The following is a 23,298-nucleotide window of genomic DNA, read 5'->3' on the forward strand; positions in this document are numbered from 1 at the left end:
ATGCAGATGGAATGTTTTATAAATGCTTGCACTTTAATTTATTATAATAAATATTTTGGTCCTCAAATATAGCCATTTGCAGAGCTTTTGTCTTTTCTTCAAACACAAGGGAGATGATACATGTTGCACCTGTGGCACTGCTGGACTAGTGGCTGTATTCTTGTATCCAGAAAGGATGCAAGCTCTGTCTGGGGCTATGCTTCTTCACCATAAGCCTGCAATTTCAACTTCTCACAGGCCAGGGCTTAGTGGGGAGCATGTCAGTCAGCTTTTTTTGTAGGGGATGGTGGGAAAAATAGCATCACTCCTTAAAGTCCTTGATTTGGTTCACTGGTTCTGCCTCAGCATGCTCAGAGACAAGGTCCCCCCTTGAAGAGCTGCTGGTGAAAAGTCCCAAACTGTCCCCATGGGTCAGATGACGTGGAGACTAACAGGCAGCAGCTGCTAATGAAAACTCAGAGCTCTGCATTCCCACTGCCCATCCATAGCACACTGAGCACAAATGGCATTCTGCAGCATCAGGGATCTGAGAGTCTTTCAGTAGAGAATGTTTGGTGCCTATTCTCAACACAAGCTCCAAGACAGAAAGAAACCCAAGTCCCTGAAACACAGTTTAACCTGTCATTATCATGTCATGTCCTTCAGCAGTGTCTCCTGGGCAGAGACAGCAGAGTTGCTCTCGTGTAGACAGAGAATTTGTTGACTGGACCAAGGTTAAAGGGGTGAAAAGCATCCAAATAACCAGAAAGCCAGAGGAAATATGTAATAGCAGATTTCAGCAACTGCTGAAGTCTTCTTGAGCAAGGCCTTACTGTTTATTCATCAGGGCAACAAGTATCCTGTCTGCATTTAAAAAATGTTGCTCCTGAGCTAGAGCAATTTAAAGATGCATTTAAAAGCATCCATCCATACCTATTTTGAACATGGTTTATGTGAACTGAAATCATAACACTTTCTTGTGGGAAATCACATATTAGACTGGCGTATGATCCATTTGGGTGATGGATACCTATTACCTGTCAAACTAGATGTATTCAACATGGTTTACTTTTCTCCACACTTTCATTTGCATATCACAGCATATGATTTACATGCCTGTTCACAGTCAAGGCAGAAGTGACCCATTAATGACAGGCAGCCAGGATCAGGTACCACATGACAGTTTCAGGGATGTAACCTTTATTATATATTCAGAGGGATATATGTTTCCTTTCTTGTGGGTTAAGGAATGATGTTGTCAAGAGCTGTTGGCCAACATCCTTTCTCTTATCACTCAAAGTTGTGAGAGCTGACAGCAAAGTGAGGGAGTTTAAACACCAAATGAACAGTTCACTTCACTGACCTTTGATATACACAGTCTTTCCCTGAGCTACATCTGTCTCCCTTTACAGGCAGTGGAGGGTAAGAGGAATTATACAGGTGTCATTTCTCTGGTCTACACTAGAGGTTTATAAAGATTGTGACTTTGGGCAGGATAACACGACTTTGCCCTAAAAGTACCTGTTTTGTTCCTTAATTATAAATAGAGACCATAAGACACATATGTGCTGTTCCTTATTGATATAATCTCTTCACAAGTGGATAAATAACTTATTTCCTTCTTCTACTTCCTTTAGGTCTCTTCTACATCATTTTCAACTTGTTGAAATGTCAAATCAGACTCTCAAGTTTTCCACACTGGGGCTAAATCCAGATTAAAACCCACTTGTCCACAAAAACCTAAAAATGAAGTCAACTAATTATTAACTTCTCCAACCCTAAAAACTGCCAGCTGGAAGACTCTACCACAGAAACCTCATGAGCTGGAGCCCTGGAAATGCCACACAGCAAACTTTGCAGAATTTCCTTCTCAGGTTTTCTTGCAGCGTATGTATGATTTATGGGTGTATGAAGGATGGTGGTGATGATCAGTTTTGAGCAGACAAAGGAAGTAAGAGTTGGAGTAGGTTTCCCTTACAACAGGAGGAAATGTCTGGGACAAACAATTACTGACCAAAAGAAAATAAAAATGTAGTTTCAGTTAGGCAAGCTGGGTTTTTATTCAGTTAAGAGTTCCAGCTCAAAAAAGGAAAATCTTGCTCAAGTGTTTCATTCTGACATTTTCTAAATAATTTGTGTTTTGGTTTTATGTGCATTTCTTTCAAAGGCTGAAAAGAGATTTGAAAGCAAAATGAGCTGTTTCATTTTGAGTTGGACAAGTGCTTTGGCCCTACCCACAATGAATTATTTTGTTTTAATTTTTCAATTGGGTCACCAAAGAGAAACTCCATTATTCAGACAATTCTGATTTCTGTTGCCCTATTTTCCTTTCCATTTTCTGCCTCCAAGTTGTGGACTATTTGTAATTCCCAGAGGTCCTCGACTAGAAACCTTAGGGAAAGCACATGCTCCACATCCTTCACTGAGGATGCCTCCACTGTAGGGGCTGCAGGACCTCTTCCTGGTCAAAAATTCACAGACCACGCTACTGTCAAATTTGTGTTTCATTGACTCTTCCTCCCCTTCTCCTACATCAGGTGACCAGAACAGGTGCTTTTTTTCCCTACACAGATAATTATAATGCATTTATAAAACTGCCTCTGAAATGTCATATTTTGCAGAGAGAGGAACCCAAAGCATGAACAGAAGTTTCCACATCCTGCTGAGTAAGTATTGGTGACAGTTTAAGAAACATGTCTTAAATACATTGCCTGGAGTGTTACTCAGTTAGGAGATTTACATATTCAGTGTATGAATATATACTCCCCAAGTGACCTAGAATAATAGAGGGTTGGTATTTCCAATTTGCTGCTGGAAGTATATTCTAGGCAAAGCAAAATGTTGAAGCCATCCTGTTCATAAATAAGTGGCAGGTGATTATGTCAGCGTGTGCTTTAAAGCACAGTTAGCTAAACAATGGACTGCACTGAACAGCAGTAAGTGCCTGACAAACTTTTCAGTCACAGTCATCTTCAGTAAGGATGTTTGTAAAGTCTGTGTAACTGGGAGCAGAACCAACCTGCTAATGTGAAGCAAGATAGGTAGAAATATTAGTCAATCTCAGGCTTATGTATGATACTGCCAGGAACAAGATAATGATCATGGAAAGAAGGAAAAACCTACAGTGCAGTTCTGTGGGATCCAGAATATTTTTAGCAGGCTACTATCCAAAAATATGTCACATAAAATAACATATTTAGGATGGAAAGCAATATAACCTCCCAGGGGATTCAGACCAGGAGTCTGTGCCTTTCCAGGATTTGTTAGAAAGCCTAATTTGTGGGAGGTAAACTACAAAATACAGACTATACTCAGGCTGTTGGCACTTTGATTCACAGCACCTACCCATTTTCCATTTGAGACACTTTTTTCATGGTTAACACGAAGCTGCAGACATCATCAGATTAACTGTATGGACTTCACCACTAACAAAAGTGCTAAACAACAATGTAAGTGAAAAGATTTCTTCTCAAGCCTAGGAAATCACTCTCTCTGTTAATCTTTAAATTACAAATCCCTGGCCAAATTCACATATGCCAATTTCTATAATTTAATTTGGAATTCAATGATGAATGGTTTGAAAAGAAAATATTCCACATTTTCCTTCCCTAAGGAGAAATTAAAAATTATATTGAGTTTAGCCATTTATCCTCAGCAAACTAACTCATAGGACCCAAATGTAAACATTTTTTCAGTATGAAGGATTAAAGCACAGCATTTAATATTACCAGGATCTGGCCATTTTTTTATCTAAGTTTGAATTAGGAAAAAAAAGGGCAGACCTTCTAAATAAAAAATGTTTTCTCTTCAGCTCAGGGCAGCATGGGTAAAAATATTTTGAAAAAACCCAGACTGATAAGTATGTCTTTAACTAACTTACTTGAAACTGTTGTATGGTTGTTTCTTCAAGAACCAGTAAGGCTTTCCCCGTGGAAATTGTAGACCTAGTTTCAAATGACTGAAGGCAAAGTGAGACTGTTTTCCAAAAAACTGCAAAATTGCACAAATTTAAAGTTCATTTTGTTCTACAGTTTTTTCCAAAAGAAAGATTTCTGACTCCTACTGCACACTTAAAGAATAGTGATGAATCTCCTTAAGATGTGAAAAGAATGGGGCAATCATGCATCTGTGGTAAGAGTCTAAAAGCAATCATGAAGATTGATGTTCTGATTAGGCCTTGTGATGTAAGAACTCCCCAATGGATTCATCCTGTATCTGGTCCTGCTCCACAGAAGGTAGAAAGAAAACTCCTATTGACTTCAAATATGTCAGATTAGGCTTGTAGTTTGTGTACTATCAGGTTAATTATATTAACAAAAAAAACCAAAACAAAACAAAACAACCTCACCAAAAAAACCCCAGAAAAAAAATAAAGGTTTCAACACAGATGGTAAAATGGAAGTGATGAATTGGACTGTTTTTATTAAATGCTTGTCCATGAAAATCTAGTGTATTAACACTGATTTGGGAAGCAGAGGTTCCAAAATAAAGTTTAGATGCTTCTTGTCTTTTCAATGACCTTGTGTTTATTGTTGGTCTAAAAATATCCAGGCCTTGTCTTAGGTTAATACTTCTTACCAAACACACCTGTAAAGTTTCTGGTTTGACCAGCTTTTCTCCTTTAGTAGTTATCCTTTATCATGTGACCCCTAAAATAGGGGAAGAAATTTCAGATTCTCTCTTTTTAATATTTTGTCACCAAATGAATACATTATGTCACTGAGATTTTAGGTAGATATTTCCAGATTTAGGGATTATTAACTCTGAGGTTTATTTTTACTTTGGTAGCTCAAAAATAGAGAATGCTTGCTTGTCAAGGACAGCATTTGGCAAAAAATATGATTATTTTGTAGTGATTAATGTGAACATCAACACAGTGCTCATTTCTCCTGTAGGTAATAGAGGTTTGATTGAGTTTAGGAAAGCATCTTGGCTTGAGGGGAACCATGTGTGGCTCAGAAAATGCAAGACAGTTGCTTGCACATGAGATATCTGGCTTAAGTTGACATGAGCTTGAAGCTTCCAAAACAGGGAGCTGCTCAGTGCTGTCATTTTAATATCTGCCAGTGATTCAGTTCTTACATGCCATGGATTTCTGGGCAACGACTGGGAACTCAAAACAAATCCGTGATCAAGACTCTGATCCTGCAAATTGCTGAAACACCACATATTCTCCTCATTTTGATAGTAGCCTCGTATGAGTCATCTGCCCTCTCTTTGGTGCCAGAAAACCAGCTAGCAAAAGCTGAGATGCTGCCCACGAGCATTCACAGAGCCTGTCTCTAGCCCTGCCAGCAGCAAGGGTGGCAGGCAGATGAGAGCCTGGTCCCTCCATCAGCCCCCCATAATGAGCACAGGCTCAGACATCCAGCCTCGGGTGGTCTGTGGCTGGGCCTTACAAATTCCAGGCATGGACTTCAGGGTGTTATGTTGCTCATGGGTCAAGCTAAGGGCAAGTGAAAGAACCAGAATCAAGCAGCTTTTTCTGTGCCATTTTACTTTCGAAACCTTTTGGCACTAAGAATGTAACTGCAATAGATTTCAATTTTCATTTCCTAACTGTTTTCCACTGGTACTTGCAGTTACAGACTTCACTGTCTGTTGGTAATCCAGTGACGCTGGAAATGAATAAATAACAGAGAATGTTTTTTAGGGGAAGTGAATATGTGAAGTTTCTCTGAAAATAGGAAGACAGGAGAAACTAATTTTTTCTACACTGCTGAAGAGTAAACCAGAGAGTTTCTTAGACCCGCAGTATGAAGTTTTCCCTTATACCATAGGGTTAGGCTTATACTATAACTTCATTATCAGAACAGAGAAAAGAGATTGATAAATTGTCTCCTGTTCCTTGCTGTGTGGTTACAGGAGTATAAATAAAATGTTTCCCTTTCCAAAGTGACAGATTAGTAAAAATAAACCATCATATGTTCAGAGGTCTGGGCAAATATTTCAGACCTGGAATACTTTGCAGGGCTTGCCTGAGAGTTTTGAATCATGTTGGCTGAAGATCAAGGCAACAAATGTGATTTTTATGGAGCTGCTGAGCTGAATGAAGGGAAATCTGGTACAAAAACACCTTTCTCAAGAAAAGGAATTCTCATATGTAAAAATTTGCTTTCAAATAATCTAACCTAAACCTGGAAATGTGAGGAAACCTTTTATAACCCATGAAGAGTGTATTTGGAACCGATAAAACCTTTTTAACAAATGCATACAAGTGCTGAAAATTTTTAGAGACGGGAAAGAAGTAATTAAAATCAAGGCTGCCATGTGATTTTTCCAGCCCACACAGTGAGCTACAGAATTAACCTCTTTCTGGTGGTCTAAGTAATATAAATAATCAGAAAAATTATGGCAAAGAATTTTTTTGTTTTTTCTTTGTAGTAAATGGTAGCTCTGAAGATCTAATTAAGTTTGAAAGATCTTCTTAATTGGATTTTTAAAATGTTTTTCTGCTTTTCTACATAAGAATGATTTTCTCCTGGAAACTCAAAATTTGGTAAGCTCGGCACTGATATTAAATTGTAAAAAAACCTAGAAGAGGTGTCCATTCGTTGTTCTCCGGAAACAATATTTTAGAAAATTAAAAGTAGCTATTTTCGTATGGAGAACACTAAGAACTTACTTATTAGTTTTTCTTCGCTCCTACAAGCATATTTGATGATTTAAACTTCAGTCACAGTTACTATATGAATTAGATGTATAGGAGTTTGCAAATTCAATGTTCAGATCTCTAACTGCAATTTTGCACATAAGGATTCTCTGAAAGCTCTACTAAATCTACAAATATTAAGAGGTGGAATATTTCTGTTTTGTTCAAAAAGCTTTTAAAGAAGGTATCTGTTAAAACATTTCTGTAATTTAAAGTATTGTGCATGTGTTTATGTATTGCGCTATCTACTAAGTAAAAAGTAGACCCTGAAAATATGCTAAAGAGTGAAATTCCAAACAAGCAAGTTATCTGAAGTTAGATATAACTGGTACTCTACTTTTTTCTTAGGTTTCTAAAATAAATTTCCTAAGCTTCTAAAATACAGTTTTTCTGTTGTTTTAATTGGGAAAATCATCAAAAGCTTCCTGATCTAAAGTGAAAATCTCAATGCATATTTTGGCATCTGTGGCGTCTCTCTTTCTTTCTAGTTATATTTTGTGATATTTTATTTTTCTATAACTTTTAGGAGTCGTTCCAATGAAATCTCTGTTTTATAAATCCTGCCAACAAGAAACTCAGATTTTACAGCGCCATCAAGTACTTCTCTAGTGGCCTGTGTCATAGGATGTTACATGCTTTGGAACCTCTCATAAGTAAATAATTATATCCTATATGTTTTCTAGCAAAAAAATGCCAGATGTGACCATATCTAATAATTAAATAAGTAAAATTTCCTCCACAAATACCTCTACTGATCAGGTTCATTGAAAGCACCACCTCACAAAGAAGGAAGATACAGAGTGGGAAGTGGAAAGTCTGGAGCCATGAACGTGCCATTGAATGGAAGCAACCTCTGACTGAAGGGACCGAAGATGCTTCTGAGGGAAAGAAAACAGAGGGAAGCACATTTATTGCCAATAAGTTTAAGTTCACTGGAGAGAGAATGGCACTTCCAAACGGAAAACCAGTCTGGGAAATCATTTTGTTCCCTGCTGCACTCTTGCTTCTCTCGCTTTTGTTCTCTGGTCCTTCTCTGGAGAGTCAAGGTGGCAAATGTCTTATGGTAGAGTCCAACAGAGTCCAGCACTGTCCAGGATTTTGGAACAAATCTCACTTGTGAGAGAGTTCACCTGAGAGATGACTTGGCAAGTTTTTCACATTTGCCAGTGCAGGAGGTTTTCGTGTAGCTCAAAATCGTCAGGCTAAAGCTAAGATTCAGCTTTCAGTAAACAGAGGAACTTCAGCTCCAAACCAAATGGAGGACTTCAGTTCTTTACTGAAACCAAGGAAATCCACTGCAAGCAAGTATTTCCTGCATAGTTTTTTGTTTGATTTGGTTGGTTTTGTTTGTTTGTTTTTGTGGTTTTTTTGATGAAAGACTATTCTTGCCAACAAAAATAAAATATAATGATTTTTCTTATTGTGGTTCAATTTATTGCCTGCCATTAGCATGGGCATATCAGCTAAGAGATTCAATGCCAGTCTTTCATCCCGGCTCCCAGGTGGTGTTACTCACAGAGCTGTATGGGCAGCCTGTTCTGGCTCAGGAAAGTCCTGGGTTAAGAGAGCAGAGGGGAAAAATCACCTTTAAAAATTTTGAAAAAAGAAGCAAGAATGAAAGTTAAAAAAGATCATGGGGAGAAAGAAAACTGAGAAAATGGTGCACAAAATTAGAAGGAGAAAAACTTTGCAGGATAAGAGTTGTGCCATGCAAACTGACATACTTCTGCCAGCCTAGCAGCTGTCGACATCCTCCTGCCCCAGAACCAGACCGAGGTTTCCATGAGATTGGCTTTTTCCTTTTGTAATTTTAGTACAACCTTTTTATAAAGCCATGATGACATTACAAGAGAAAGCAGGTCAGACTTTTGAACACTCCTGTGTGTCACAAGAGAAGACAAGGAGTTTGGAATAGCTACCTGCCCATGTGGGCAGGCTGAGCTGTTGTTGCCGAGCACATCTGTACATTCTGCAGAAATACCGCTGCACAGGGATTTCCTACTGTGAGTTTGGTGGTGGCAAACAAATGTTTTCTAAAGAGTTTGGGGACTGAATCACTGTTGCTAAGTGAGATCACTCAACTGGTTGATGGGAATGATGTGAACGATGTGAACATGCTCAAACATTTTTTCAAATCTGTTTCTTTCCTAATCTCTATTCTCAGATGCAAGGCTACAAGAATGTGACTAGTAAAGGCTATTTACATAAAGGTTTTATGTCAAACTAAGCTCCTTTTCCAGCCAGAAAATAATTACTAATTTTTAACTACATAACTGGACATTTGAGATATATCTTGAGTTACTCAGATAGCACTGAGCATTCTTTTGGAGCAGTTAATAGTTGGCCATAAAAACTGCTACTGCTTAGAAAACTGTTTCTTTGTTGTCTATTTCTGTGCACTAATGCATAATTTTAGTTCTAGTGCCCTTGTGGTTTCAAAATAGATGCTGAGTATACTCTGTAATCTGTCTCTGAAAAGACTGAATGTACTGAACCTTCCAACCAGATTTCTGAAATAAAATTAGCTTTACAGACAATTGTCAGCCATCCATCACCAAACTGAAACACCAAAGCAGGCCAATAGCACAGGGAAATCCACCACTTGAACCAGTCCTGAGGATGACAGAGGATTGACAGCATGTTTTATAGCAATTCACATTTGAAGCTTACTCAAAAGTTGTTACATAAAGTGCAAAGGGGTACAAATTCCCAGGGAAAACGTAACTGTGTTTGGGGTTTTTTTGTTTTATTTTGAGTTAGTTTGGTTAGGTTTGTCTTCTTCATCTGGGTTTGAGTCTGATTTCTGCTTTACTTAACATCTTAAAATTTTTATGAGGTTTGTGTAAGGGATAGAGTGAAAAACTTTTGAGGGAATTGGATTTGTGGAGCTGGTGATGAAGTACCACAGAGATAATTAAGGGACTGGACGTCTTTCGTCTGAGGAGAGGCAGTGAGAGTTGGGACTGTTCAGGTTAGGGAAGAGTCAAGGAGATCTCACCCATGTGTGCAAATGCCTGAGAAGAGGAAGTAAAGAAGAGAGCCAGGCTCCTCTCAACAATGCCCAGTGGCAGGACAAGCCACAAATTAAAATCCCTGAAATTCCACCTGAATATAAGACAGTTTTCTACCGTGACCAAAAATTCGCACCAGAATTGGTGCGACCAGAGAGGTTGTGAAGTCTGATCTTCAGAGATATTCAAAACTTGACTAGACACAGTCCCAGGCAAGCAGCTGTAGGTGGTCCTTCTTGAACAGGAGTGTTGGACAAGATGACTCACAGAGGTCACTTCCAACCTAAATCTTTGCTGCTCTTCAGCAAAGGCAGTTGAGGGGCACCCAGACAGGCACCATGAAACCCAGGTTAACAAATGTAGGGATTCTGTGTGTAAGGATGGGAGAGGCACCAGACTGGCATCCAGTCTTGGACATCCAGTGTTTTTAGTTTTCTTTGCACTGTCCTTATTTAATTTATGCAGGTTTATTTTTCCTAACCAGAGCAGTGTGTGTATAATCTGTAAGCTGGAGCTGCTAGTACCATCTGTTTGTGCTATTCTGTTGTTTCCCTGACATTTATGACTACTGAGGCTACTGGTAGTGGATTGCTGGGTGCCTGTGTGCTGAGTTTGCATGGGTAATTCAGGTACCCTTGTCTGAAAAACTGGCTCACAATAGTTCTGTATTTGTACAAAATCTATAGCAGCTCCAGGGGTTCCTATTATACTAATTGAAGGTCACAAGAAACAGAGTTTAAACACTGGTCGGTATTTACGGCTTACCTATGTGTTCATTATAACCATTTTTAGAAAATTGCAGACTCAGTTTTGAATGCTAGGAGCTTCTCTTCTCCAAACCTCTCTCTCCAAGGGAGGTACTAGGGTATCTCAATTTTTTATGTCCTAGCAGTAGTGTTGTCACCCTCAGTTTTTGTAAAATCTCTCTAAACTTCTTTGTCATTTATCAAATCACATTTCTGAGGACAACTACTGCACTTCTTGATGTAGACCTCATTTTTCAGAAGATCAAAGTGAATAAAACAGGATAAGGAAACAAAAGACATAGAATAGTCTTAAGGGAAGGCATAACATTAGCAGCAGTTAAGCAAATATGAGTAATGTAATGTTCATAGGAAGTACACGACATTTAATTCTAGTTATACTAACAGGAAATGAAATAAACAGAAATTGTAAAAAGTGAGAAGATTCATAAGTAAGAAACTAGAAAAGGCTTTTCATGGACATAGATCAAAAACGTTTTAAGCTGCAAAACAACCAGTACATATGATTGTTCCCTTAAATGAACTAACAGAACTTTGCAGCAGTGGTAGATATATGTGTTTGTTCTCCATAGGTCAAGAGAATTTAATATTAAAAATATTTACTAAGCTCCTGTAGATGAAGACAATTCCATGGCTCCTAATAGGGCAGGGAAGAAAGGATCTTCCTCAGGCTGTTGTTCTCATGCACACACATTGAACATAAGTCATACACAGCCTCCTTTGAAACTTAGTCCCTACACAGGGCAAATCAGGCAAGATTTTCTTACCTAATAAGCTGACTGCTCTGGTGGTTTTTCTTACACTTTTTTCTTAGTTATTTTCTTTCTTGTTCATTCTCGTGGTCTTTACACATTTTGTATAGATGTAACACATGAACTGTGCTTGTGCTATCAGAATTGCATTGTTCCTGAACTATTTGCTGATAGTGTACATCTAAAATTTTCCATTAGAGAGAGAGCCCATTTCCTCTGGGGCAGGTTCCTTGACCTTCTCTGGTTTCCAGCCTATGCATGGAAGCCAATATGCTTTGTGGTGTGCTTTGCTCTTTTCCTCAGACTATCTCTGGATACATCAGTTCCACTGCCCATACAAAGCTTTGCATGTATTTTCTGTCTTCATTGCTAAAAGGGCTGGCCCCTGAATTTTTTTTCTTCTGATTCTTATAACTTTGAAATACTGAGTAACACTGGTTCTTTGGTATTCTATATTATTTATACCATAGTTATGTCTGAGTGCCAAAGTGGCACTGAAATACAATGTACAAAGTGCTACACAAGACCCAGAAAGCAAAGACCATCTTTGTTCTGAACAAGTAACACATGAAAAAACTGAAGAATATTGGCTATTTTTTGACTAGAAATTAAATCATCATATCAAAAATTGTAAAAGTGTAATTGATTTTATAGGATTGGTTATTAAATGGTAGCCGCCATACTTTTGTGAGTGATAGGAAAGCCCTATTTTATTTTTGTTTGTTTTTTTAAGTATGGCTACCTTGCACTTCCATCCTTCTGCATCTTTTTACACCACCCAGTTGAAAAGTTAGCCAATTCAGTAAGACAGTCACTGATTAACATCCAGAGGTATCTAGAACCCAATGAAAAAATGTCACTGCTACAGCTCTGTAAGCATGGTGATACGAGTTCACAGAAGAGACAAAATGAAACTTGTGGGCTCAAGGGTTTTCCAGCAACATTAGAAGTTTCAGAGATGTTGAACATTGTTGATTTTCATATGAAAAGCCATTACAGACTGGCTGCATGACCCATTTATTCCATTTAGAGGAAAACTGTTGACCAAGGAGTACCACACCTTCAGGAACTCAAGGTAGTTTTGCATTCTGACTGTATTGGTTTCAAACAAGATCCTCTTCTAGGAACAAATTAGCAGTAAGAGGCTAATCTGCTGTCCACACACCATGTGTGCTGAGGTTCAGTGCACCTCATCTGGCAAGCCTGACCAGCATTTAGAGTGTTTAAATACAAACCACAGTCCAAATGAGGACTAAAATGCACATAAGGCTTCAGGCCACCATCATCTCCACTTTCCAAAAGCCTAAGATAACCTCCTCTTGTTGGTTCTTTTTGTCCCTGAGCCCTATTAGCATTTCAGTGCTGGTGAATGTGATGTGTAGGTGGTTCTGTGGAAAAATGCATTTCCCAGAGCTGTTACAAGTGGGATCCTTGAAGCTGGATGTGAACCAAATTTGGCCTGGAGGCTGCACGTGTGCTTGTCTGTGTAAATGGTCAGTGGGATCAAGGCTGAGGTGAGTTCGTTACCCAGCTTGTCTCACCTTTCTTCCTCCCAGAGCTGACACATGTCCAGGCACAGGCATGCTGGTGGCACCATAGAGGGACGAGCAGCTCTGCTGCTGATCTGACAGATCATGGTCACCTTGAGTCATTGCAGTTTAAACCACTTTCTCTGATCTGTTTAAAGTCTTCTGTGTTTCTTTTGAAACATAAAAGGAGTAAAAAACTCTGTCCTTTATGAATATTTCAAGGACTTGCTTTTACTTCCAAAAAAAAATCAAGGTATCAAGGAAATATTTTGCTTATCCAAAACCTGCTTTCTTTGTCTTCTTGCACATACATCAGCCAGTTCCAAGATCTTGACATTTGAGTTAAAACCATCCTTGGCTTAACAGCCTCACATTGTTGGGGTTACTTCATGATTTCCAAATCTATCCTTGCAGTGATGTTCTTGCATGTCTGGAGTGGTACCTGAGAAACTTGCAGCATTTGGCTGTTTTGGAAACAGGCCAGAGACACAGATTGCCCAATCTTTGTTCCACCACCTTTGTAGAAGAGTGGTCATCTGATTCTATGGTTTTACTGTTACCACCTCTGTGATGGGTATGCTGGGGTCCTGCACATTATTTCCCAGTGCCTGTGGCTCTCAGTGAGCTTTTAGAGTGACTTGATAGCCAAGGATGCCCTAGTCCTCCCACAGAGCCCTCCCTGGAGTCCTCCCTTTCACACTAAACAACCTACTGCTCCTACTGGGACAAAGTACCCTGGAAAAAGACTACAGAATTTAAAATAGACAGGAAACACCTTTGCTATTAGATGCTATACCCTGGAAAAAATGCTCTTCTAAAAAACTGAACGGGGAAGTTTTAAATGCTGTGCAGTCCAGCTTCCTTATAGATAACAGATTTTCTAATCTTTTCAGGGTAAATTAGGAAAGATTTTTTTTTCCTCTCTGGGACATTACCTTTCAGAAAAGTGCTGCCACAAGGTTTTGTGGAAAGATAAAAAAACCCCCCAAACATGCATTTAGCATACTTTGTTACAAAACTAAACTAACGCTCAACTACCTTTTCCTCACTTGACCACTACTTAAATGAAAGAAGACTTCTCACATGATAGGGAAGTTCTTCTTTCTTGGAAACCTTGACCCTGCTGCCAGTAAATATGGAGATATCGTTTAGAAAAACGTCACAGATGATTGTGGTCAAATTTGTTGAAAGTGGAGCAAGATGTATAAAAAAGCACAGCAAAAATACCGATCAGCCACCACATGAGCAATAGGTTATCTACGTGAGCATCTCGGGGAAGAAGCTACTTTGAGGGTTAACAAAATTAGGTTAACCTCTGTCATCTAACCAGTCTGGCTGCATCACACATGCTACTGTGACTGTAGAGGCTCGAAGATCTGGGAGCGAAGATGAAAGTATGTTCTATTTTCAGATCTGGGCATTTTTTATTTCTGCTTTGTCTTTTTGCCGTGGAAGGCAAAAAGTCACCTACAGGAAAACATACCTGCCGAAAAGGACTCCTCTCCCAGCTGACAGAGAACCTGTATATCAAGGCAACTAGTTTAAAATCATCTGTTCCTGTAAGTTGATCCCACTAGTTGAAAAAGTTTATTTTATTTATAGATGCTTCTTTATTAGTTTAATTACTGAGCTTCTGGAAACTTTAATAAGTTGAATGTTCTCTATGGTCCTTAGAGATAGGGTAATGCAGCTACTCCTTTTGTAAAGATGGGAAAAAATGATGCATAGAAGATGCATAGAGAGGTTGGATGAGTTTGCCATGAAAAAAATTTGTAGTTAGCCTAGGATTGGAACACAGATTTACTGAGTCCTCGTCCTACATCTGAAGATGATGAAGAAGATTAATATTATTATTACAGAATTTTGTACAAACCAGACTTGATATTGTGTCCCTTCCTCTGCTTGGATTAATTAATACTAGCACATTATATTTTACAGAAGGATCTCATCAAGACCACAAGACTGCTTAAAAAGACTACAAAAATGATGTTTATGGTAAGATTTACACTACTGGTTTTCTATTTTCTTTAATTTACCTTTGGTCAATAGAAACAGGAATATGTGATCAAAAGCAATGACAGCTGATGTAAAAATCACTTGTGTTTAATCGGGAAAGACATTTATGAAAGCCATCTTCTTAATAAAGTCTTCTGCTTAGAGGAAGAGTGTTATTTCTGTTGCATAGAGAGGGGTATTCCCCTGGGACATGAAGGGACAGTTGATCATGGTATGGGGGAAAATAGGTGGATTCGGAAAGCCTGCCTGGAGGCACTTCTTTCTAGGCAGCTAGAGTCGTGATGTGCCAGGGAAGTTGGGGTGAGGGTGCTTGTTGGTCAGGGAGGAGTGTGCTTGTGGTAGCACTCACTCCTCCTGTGAGCTCTGGCTGCATGTGAGCCTCCTAGCAACATCTTCAGGCACCAGCCCTCACAGGAGGGCCAGAGCCACTGCCACTGTCCCGCAGCTGAGGCACCTTCTGTTGAGGGTGTGCAGTACCATGGATAGCCCGAGGATGCTGCAGGGAGTTGAGACACCCAAGGAGCTGCTTTGAGCTTAGACCTCTGCAGGTGCACTGCAAGAGGGATGTCAGAGTTCCCAGTGCAATTCAGCATGGGAGTGAGAAACAAACCTTGGGTGTGTAATTGTAAGTGACTGGAAGTGTGTGAGATATTATAGTTTTCTTCACGCAGAGATCTAGTCAGCAGGGGCAACTGAGTTGGTTTATCTTTAAGATAAAGTATAGCATATACCTTAAGTATAGACCTGTTGGCCTTTGATGTCCCTTGGATTTCACCAATTACCTTGGGAGTGAAGGCTCCTCACTTGGCTGTGGGACCCACAAACAGACATTCACATTTGAGTGGCGTAATTTGCAGCTTCATTACCCTCCTGATGGGAATCTCACACCTGATACTTCATTCCATTGCCTAAAAATAGTCATATAGTCATTTGAAATACCTTTAGGTGTCCAGGAGAACCCACAGGTCAGGCAGATATGACACAGAGTTGACAGGATGACTGGTCGTTTCTGGGGCAGCAACTGGGGATGGGCCGGATACCCTACAGCATATCAAATGTCATGGGACACTGATGTGGAGGAATGGAAAAATGACACCCACAATGACCCAGATGATCTGACTTAACTCCTCAATTTATCTTCCATTTATTCTTTGTGTATTAAGTACATTCGTTGCTGTCACTTCTGCTCATGTGTAGCCAATACTCCTGGCCTGCCAGCACAGTACCCTCCTGCTATTCCTTCAGAAAGCACAGAGTTACATTCAGCTGTGTAAAACAGAAGGAAGAAGGTCAGTGGGATACTAAAGTTCACAAAAATGGTTTCATTGATTGCTTTCTAAACATGCATGCTTTTTATGAGGATGAAATTTCAGGCCAAAGTTGACTTATGAGGTTTTCATTCGTCAAATCATTACTTGATTTGTTTTCAGACAAACTGCAGTGTTCGAGATCAGCTCCTCTCCTTCTATGTGAAAAATGTCTTCTGTCGTCTTGAGGTAGGAAGTGACAAGTTGTACTTTATTAGTGCCTTCCAGGTCCTGCAAGCAAACATGGATGCCTGTGTGAGTATATTCCTGAGAGCTAAGCTAACTTTGTCTGTCTGAAAAGTTAGGGAAGGGCTCCATCTCAGTTTTTCAGCAGATGGAGAGGGAGAGGGTGATTCAGAGTCATGGTGTGTCCCATGCTACAGGGGACCTAACTTGACGAGGGCTTCCCCACTGGGCCCAGGAAGTTTAACACCATTCATTCTCTCCCAGAGTGATCCTGTGGGGAGTGTGCAAGGTGGTGCAGATCCCATGGAGACAAGCCACTTCCCTACTGATGATATCACCTTGTGCTGCCCTCTCATCACCAAAACTGCAAAGAGACAGGGTGATCACAGGGAGAAATGTTGCTCCTCGAGTTGCTGTAATGTAACAGTGGTAATGCTTTCCTTCTTCAACAGCATACCCTCTGCATGTATGTAATCTTTACACACATGTCACATCTGCTCCTCCATACTGAATTTTGAAAGAACTGGTGGCATCTCATCAGTAAGCAGGCACCACAATTATGAAGCACACGGGAGCAGATCCCATGTGTCAGCTGTGCTCACGGTTAGAGCAGGTTGTCAGAGTGATGCTGACCACTGGTGAAATGTCTCCGTGTACTCCAGAGAAGAGGCACTTTTACCAACTCTGCCTTAGTAACAACAGGATAGCAGTTAGAGCACACTTTTGCCTGTGCAAATATACTTGCCAACATACCAGGCAGGATGCTAACATGATGCCATCATCTTCTTGGCAATTTCTCATCTAATTTTTAAGGGTGTATCTAAACAAACAGCAACAGGGTGTATCTTAATATCCTGTTGATATTTTTTTTTTCTCTCCTAAACCTGCAGTCCTCACAAATCACAGTCCCAGAAAGTGGAGCCTGACTTAGGGTGAAATATAGCTGTGAATATACAGGCAAACGACTATAGTGATTTGAAAAAGTGAGAGCAGGATGGCAAGTCAATGAATGAATTAATTAAATTAATTGAAACTTTGTCTAATCTGAACTGCATAGTAGCATGAAAGAGAAGGACAGTGGTTCTACATGCACAAAAATATTTGCAATGCAAAAACAAACAGCTTCAGAGATTGCTTTGCAGAGTTATAGGTCAGAACTCGACTGGGATATTTGCATAATGTAAAAAGATTCAAATCTCAATGGGAGAAAACTCCACCAGCTTTCAGGTTCTGTATTTAAAACCATGTTAAACAGTTGCAATTTACAGCCATTATTCACAGCAGTCTGCTGTGATCATACTGCTGTGTTTATTTGTTTCTGTCAAAATTTCAGATAATGCTATAATTCCAGAACTCCATAACATAATTTCAGATGGTATAATATGCTTTATAGACATTTCATTCTGTCTGGAAAAGCAATCATATTCTATACAAGTGTCGGTACACACTGAGGAGTTTAGACTGTCAACTGTGACTGAATTCAGAATATCCAGTGACTGTGGCTTGCTGGATAGCTTAGTAATGCACTTATTTCTGTGCTGTATGGAGACAAAATGCTGCAGATTTCTCTGCACTCCTGCATTCTTTTTCATAATTAGTGCCAGTGTTTTACCCAAAAGAAGTCTAAGCATAACAATTTACATTTTTGGGTCTTACAAAGTGCTGCTAAGGGAGATAAGACTTTCCCTAGAAGACAAACAACAGTTCTTTGAGAAATGGTATCTTGTCATGATTTTCTAGGAGACACCTCGTTTCTGGAAACTAACATTTTTTGAAATGTTTGTGTTAATTCAAACCCAGCAATACAAAACCATGTGAAAGAATAATAGAAATTGTGAATAGAGGGAAGTAATGGATCCCTTGCTAATAGCAAACTCGAGATTTCTTCATCACATTATTCCTCAGTAAATTAACACTCATTCATCCGTGTACATAAGCTCTTCAGTTGTTATTATCTAGCTGAGCTATAAGATGTTTATCAGAAAGGATTTCCACCATGACAACATACTTACCTAATTGATTTGTTACCTTTCAAGAATAAAGTTGTCTGTACAACTAAGGGAAACAGTGATACCTTTATATATGTATTTGCCCTATATTGTCTCACAAACTCGGGCTGTAATTCAGCCAGCTAGAGGCATGTGTGCTACCTGAAAGTCCTAACAATATTTGCCTGCTAACCACTTTCAAAGACATTATACTACAACATTATGATTCTCACCCTACCAGTGCTTGGTTTTGTCCAAACAAGGAGGCATTAATATTTTCCATTTATACAGGGGCCCAAGTTCAGTTTTTTAGAAATACGTAAGTTTGAAAACCTCTAAACTAATTTTCTGCAGTAAAGTCAGACTTTTTCATTTAGACTATGACTGCAAGGTAAAGGGAGCAGACATTTTTCCTTGGGTACTTGGAGCATCCACCTGGAGCACCACTGACCTCTTTACTTGCTCAAGTGCCCTGGTCAGCATTGCTGACAGCAGTGTGAAGTTGCTTCTGAGGTTGGACTTATGTTCTTATATCAGCAGCAGATTGTGGAAGTGTTTTCTCATATTTGAATGGAGTGAAGAAGGACAATATATTCCTTGCAGAACTTTTAATATTTCTCTATCATTTTAGGCAGAGCTTGTAGACCTCAAGCTGACTTTGAGTATTGTTTGCAATACTCAGACTTGCTGGCTAGCTCATTTAGTTACTTTCAGTATATGCAGGAAGATAAGAGTTTGTAATGTGTATCATCACTAAAGCCAACATACTCATTTAAGGTCAGTTCTGCTACCAAATTATATTTTGTGGAAATCTGCATCATACAAGATGGAGATAATTAAAAAAAAAAAGGTCCAAGTCAAAAAGAAATGCCCTGGTTAGAAGATTTTAAAACATTTATTTTATTTACACTCTCTTTTAAAGATTTGCTTTTTTTCCCCACTTTCATAATGTGCGGTGACTTTGGGAAGCACAAAAGGTAACCTGAAAATGTTTGTACTCCTTTTTAAAGTACTGTGTGTAAGATACAAAAGAACTAATCATTCATTTCAGTGGAGTAATTTCCTTACACCCGTTGAGGTGAGGACCTTTATCTTTTCCCTTTTCAAACATGGTTACCCTTGTCTGTAGATTGGAAAACATCAGATTTTTCCATTTTTTTTTCCTCTGAAAGAATGTATCTTTCCCTTTGAAAACCCGGGTAGATAAGGATCAGCAAGCCATGTTGCTCAGAAAGCTTAGTCTGGCAGCTCAAATAAAACACCAGCTGGAACAGCTTTGGATGGCCAGTGCTGAGCTGCTAGAGATAAATGGTGAGGAGAGAACTAAGCCCTCCAGCCTGTAGTTAGTCAGACAGTGGACAAACAGGCAGGGCAACAGAGAAAAACATAAATTAACTTCATAAACGTTTGAAGGTCTTGCAGAAATGTGCAAAATTGCTCCCTGTACTTTGCAACGGCCTTTGATCCTTAGCCTTGCCTTCTCTCAGGTTCAGAGGTTCTGAGGGTTTAGAGTTAAAGGGCCTTGAGTCTTAGAGCTAGGCTACAATGTGAAAAAGGTGTAATGGCAACTTAAACGAAGATTCCTGTAGAGATAGAAAGTGCTTAATAAGAAAACTTAGAGGTACTCATAGTACCAATTTTGTGTGTTGTGAAGTCAACTTGGCAGGAAGCATGCAGGTAAAAGAACATGTTTGAAGTATTGGGAGATGCTGAAATGATGCTGAGATCACACATTTTACTGGTAGCCCTACAGTGCCACACTGTGGGCTGGACTCTTCCTCATCACTATGTCTTTATATCAGCATCTTTGGGCTTTTTTTGTCCTTCAGCTTCCGTGTGCTCCATCCACAAGGTTAACTTCTGCAGTCAAGAAATTAAAGAGAATGTTTCTCAAGGTAAGAGCAGGAGGTGCTGGCTCCCCACTGCATTGTTCAAGGGCTGTAGATAGTTTCTTTCTAATGCCTTGGTCTTCTCAACAGCTTGGAGATAAGGGAATCTACAAGGCCATCCATGAGCTGGACATTCTCCTTCCCTGGATTCAGGCCTACATACAAACCATCATATGAAGAATGAGGATGTGACAAGCAACGTGCTGCTTCTGTGCTAAGAACAGATCAATACCCAAAAGGCCTGAAAATGAACTGAGAGCTGGATGTACAATGTGTCTGGCAGTAATTCTGTCCCATGGAAGGACACCCTCTGTAACACAGCAGCATAAAGAGGGCTTGTCATAAGCTTTCGCAGTTAGCCTGGCACAGCAGCTTTGCCTGTTCTGCCTCTGGAGCAGTTACAGCAGCCTGCTGTGCTTCCCATCCTGCCTGCCTGCCTGCTGTCTCGCAGGCGGCCCCCGAACACGCCACGCCAGCACAACGTGGAATCTGCTACCTTGCGGACCAGACACAATGTGCCACGTGCTGTGGGCATGAGCTAGCCACGGCTTGTGGCCCCCTGTGTGAGTACAGCTCAAAGCAACGAGGATCACTTTGGAAAATCCCACCCCTAAGCTATATTTCTTTTGGGGTTTGTGGTTGCAGATATATAACTGTATACACAAGCCAATCTACATGTAAATAGGAAAAATAATTATATACTGATTATCTTTATTATTAATTTAAGGTAATAATTGATCCCTAATAAAAATACACAATTAATGTAGAAGCTTTGTTTTGGGACCCAAGCATGACCTTTAGATGTCACATGATCTACATGAGATCAGACATTCAGAAAACACAATAAATGGATTGCTTTGACTAGGATTGTAAAATTATTTGTGAGAGGTTTATGGAAGTAGATGGGAATGGTTTCCAAACTGTCTTTCAACTACATCATAGTCCCACCATCCGGTGGAGTCAATATTCAACATCAGCTTGCAGTGTCATGACAAATGTCTAACTAATACAAGGGGGTTGCTACGAAAAAGCCTTTTTTTCAGTTGAAGACAAAATGGTTAATTAGAGGGACAGTGGAAAATTTGATGTCATGGTCTTTTTTGAGCATGTAATTTAATTTTTAATTAACACAATGTCCCTTTTCATGGATTTTTTCACACAGCTCGCCCATTTGTTTTTGAAATTCAGGTTTACGTTCAGTTTTAGTGTTTTTTGTCCAAACTCTGGTGTATGGAATAGAAAATTGACCATGGTCATGGCTTCCCCAGCCTTCATCAGACATAACTGTCCAGTACTTGCTGATGGCAGGGAGCAGTATCTGGGATCTGGGAGCCCTGTATCTGTGGGAGTTGGAGGGATTGCTGCTTCTCTGCCTCAGAAGGGAGACAGTGACACCTGCAAGCAGAAAAACTGCCATGTTTAACTGGGGAGATCTATGGGCAATGGTTTCAGGTGGTTCAGGTTGCCAAAGACTTTTCTTGTGCAAATTTTGCACATCCAGTCAGTGGGTGACACATGAAGGCATGAAGAGACAGATGAACTTTGAAAAGGGCAAGTAGCACCTTCTCTGCCATGCTGCATTCCTGGGGTCAGCCCTGCAGTGGGTCTGGGCAGCCAGCAGACCTCCTGCAGCAGGGTTTGAGGTCAGGCTGCAGCAAGGCTCAGCCTCCATTCATCTGACAAGGAAATCAAGTCATTTTATGGCATAAAAGCTTAGGATTTGCATATTTTAGCCCTCATTTTCCATATGGCTTGGGACACTTTGCAGATTCTTAGTTGCCTTTTCTATAAAATGAGAGTACCTCTGGGCATGATGCATCCCTTCATAAGGTAATGAAAATCACATTTGCAAACCAGTTAAACACTCCTGAGTGAAAGGCAAAATACAGCATCTGCAAAATGAAGGACTTTACTTAATGCAAAAGTGTTGCGGTAAGTGATACATGCCATATGCAGGCTACCTAACAACAAATATTGCTTTGAATCGTCACAAAAACATACCAAGATAATTGGTATTAAAAATACTCAACTGTCAGTTCAAATGATAAGTATGGACAAAAGCTTGCTGCCTTTTAAAACCGGACAAGCGAAGGAGTGTATTTTAATTTTACAGATGAGACTCTAGGTGTCACTCTTAGAAAACAAGACTAGTGTTAGTCCCAGTTAACTGCTGACTTCAGTTGATGGAGAAAGTGTTAGAACATATTTCATAAGTAGTTTCCTTGGATGGAAACTGAAATAGATAAGCAGTTGGGTTAGAAAGACTGAATTATTTAAATTCAATTGCCACAAATATAGAATTAAAATAAAAAATGCAGGGTGAGAACGATAGGCGTATAGCCAAAACCTGATCGAATATTAATTCAGTCTGCAGTTTTACTACAGAATTCTTATGTGACTATAGACAAGTTCCTTTATTAAGGTACCTTTATTAAGCCAAAACCTGATCGAATATTAATTCAGTCTGTAGTTTTACTACAGAATTCTTATGTGACTATAGACAAGTTCCTTTGTTAAGGTACTATTCTCCTTTGACAAGTGGAAAAACTGTCTATCAGTTATTTGTTCAAGTTAATTTATCGTTGCTTAGTGAACAGAAATCCTCAGAAGGAAATTATTTCCCACGTAGTTAATTGTTGTCACTGTTGCTTAGCGTGGCTTGTCTTATCACAGTGTTTTGATCTTTTTGAAGCAGTGACTCTTATTACATGGAAAAAAAAGATATTTTAGGACAGTTATTGCAAAAGCAAGAATGAAAAATATGTGGCTGTGCATTAAAATTGTCACTAGATCACAACTTCTTGAAAAATACTGATCTAGTGGAAAGTAGCAGCTGCACATGCAGTTTTGATGTTATGTAAATAGTACAGCAACAGACAGTGAAGACAATTTCCATCAGAGACAAGATCATGTACAATTTTCTGGTTTCCCTGAAGTGTTGTTTTTCTCTGAAGTGAAAAATCTTCAGAGCAGAGGTTATCACTTAATAAATAATTTCTGCTGTAGGCTTAACCATCTACAGCAAATTCCTGCTCTCATCTGCAGCAATGGTGTTAAAATGTAGTCATAGAATCATGGAATCATGGCATCATAGAATCGTTCAGGTTGAAAATGACCTTTCAGATCATCGACTCCAGCTATTAACTCAGCACTGCCAAGTCCACCCTAAAACCATGTCCCCAGGTGCCAAATCCACAGGTCACCTCCAGGGGTGGTGACTTGACC

The 23,298-nt window shown here is 39.5% G+C and overlaps 1 protein-coding gene across 1 annotated transcript; it reads left to right on the forward strand.

Moving 5' to 3' along the window:
• The first annotated feature begins 14,075 nt into the window (after window positions 1–14,075).
• Window positions 14,076–20,250, forward strand: IL26 (interleukin 26). Its single transcript, XM_042017575.1, has 5 exons — window positions 14,076–14,246; window positions 14,626–14,682; window positions 16,134–16,265; window positions 20,014–20,079; window positions 20,164–20,250. The coding sequence occupies exons 1-5, from the start codon at window positions 14,076–14,078 to the stop codon at window positions 20,248–20,250; spliced, it is 513 nt and encodes a 170-aa protein (XP_041873509.1).
• The last annotated feature ends 3,048 nt before the right edge of the window (window positions 20,251–23,298 follow it).

Source organism: Corvus kubaryi, unplaced genomic scaffold (assembly GCF_017639235.1).
Source record: "Corvus kubaryi isolate FWS band 111438036 unplaced genomic scaffold, C.kubaryi_AGA036_p1.0 137, whole genome shotgun sequence".
Classification (NCBI taxonomy): domain Eukaryota; kingdom Metazoa; phylum Chordata; class Aves; order Passeriformes; family Corvidae; genus Corvus; species Corvus kubaryi.

Bases quoted from the DNA above. Each gene is read 5' to 3' on its own strand.
- IL26 (XM_042017575.1), top strand. From the start codon at position 14,076: ATGAAAGTATGTTCTATTTTCAGATCTGGGCATTTTTTATTTCTGCTT. The intron at 14,247-14,625 runs GTAAGTTGATCC...TATATTTTACAG, and splicing joins GTTTAAAATCATCTGTTCCT to AAGGATCTCATCAAGACCAC. The intron at 14,683-16,133 runs GTAAGATTTACA...ATTTGTTTTCAG, and splicing joins CTACAAAAATGATGTTTATG to ACAAACTGCAGTGTTCGAGA.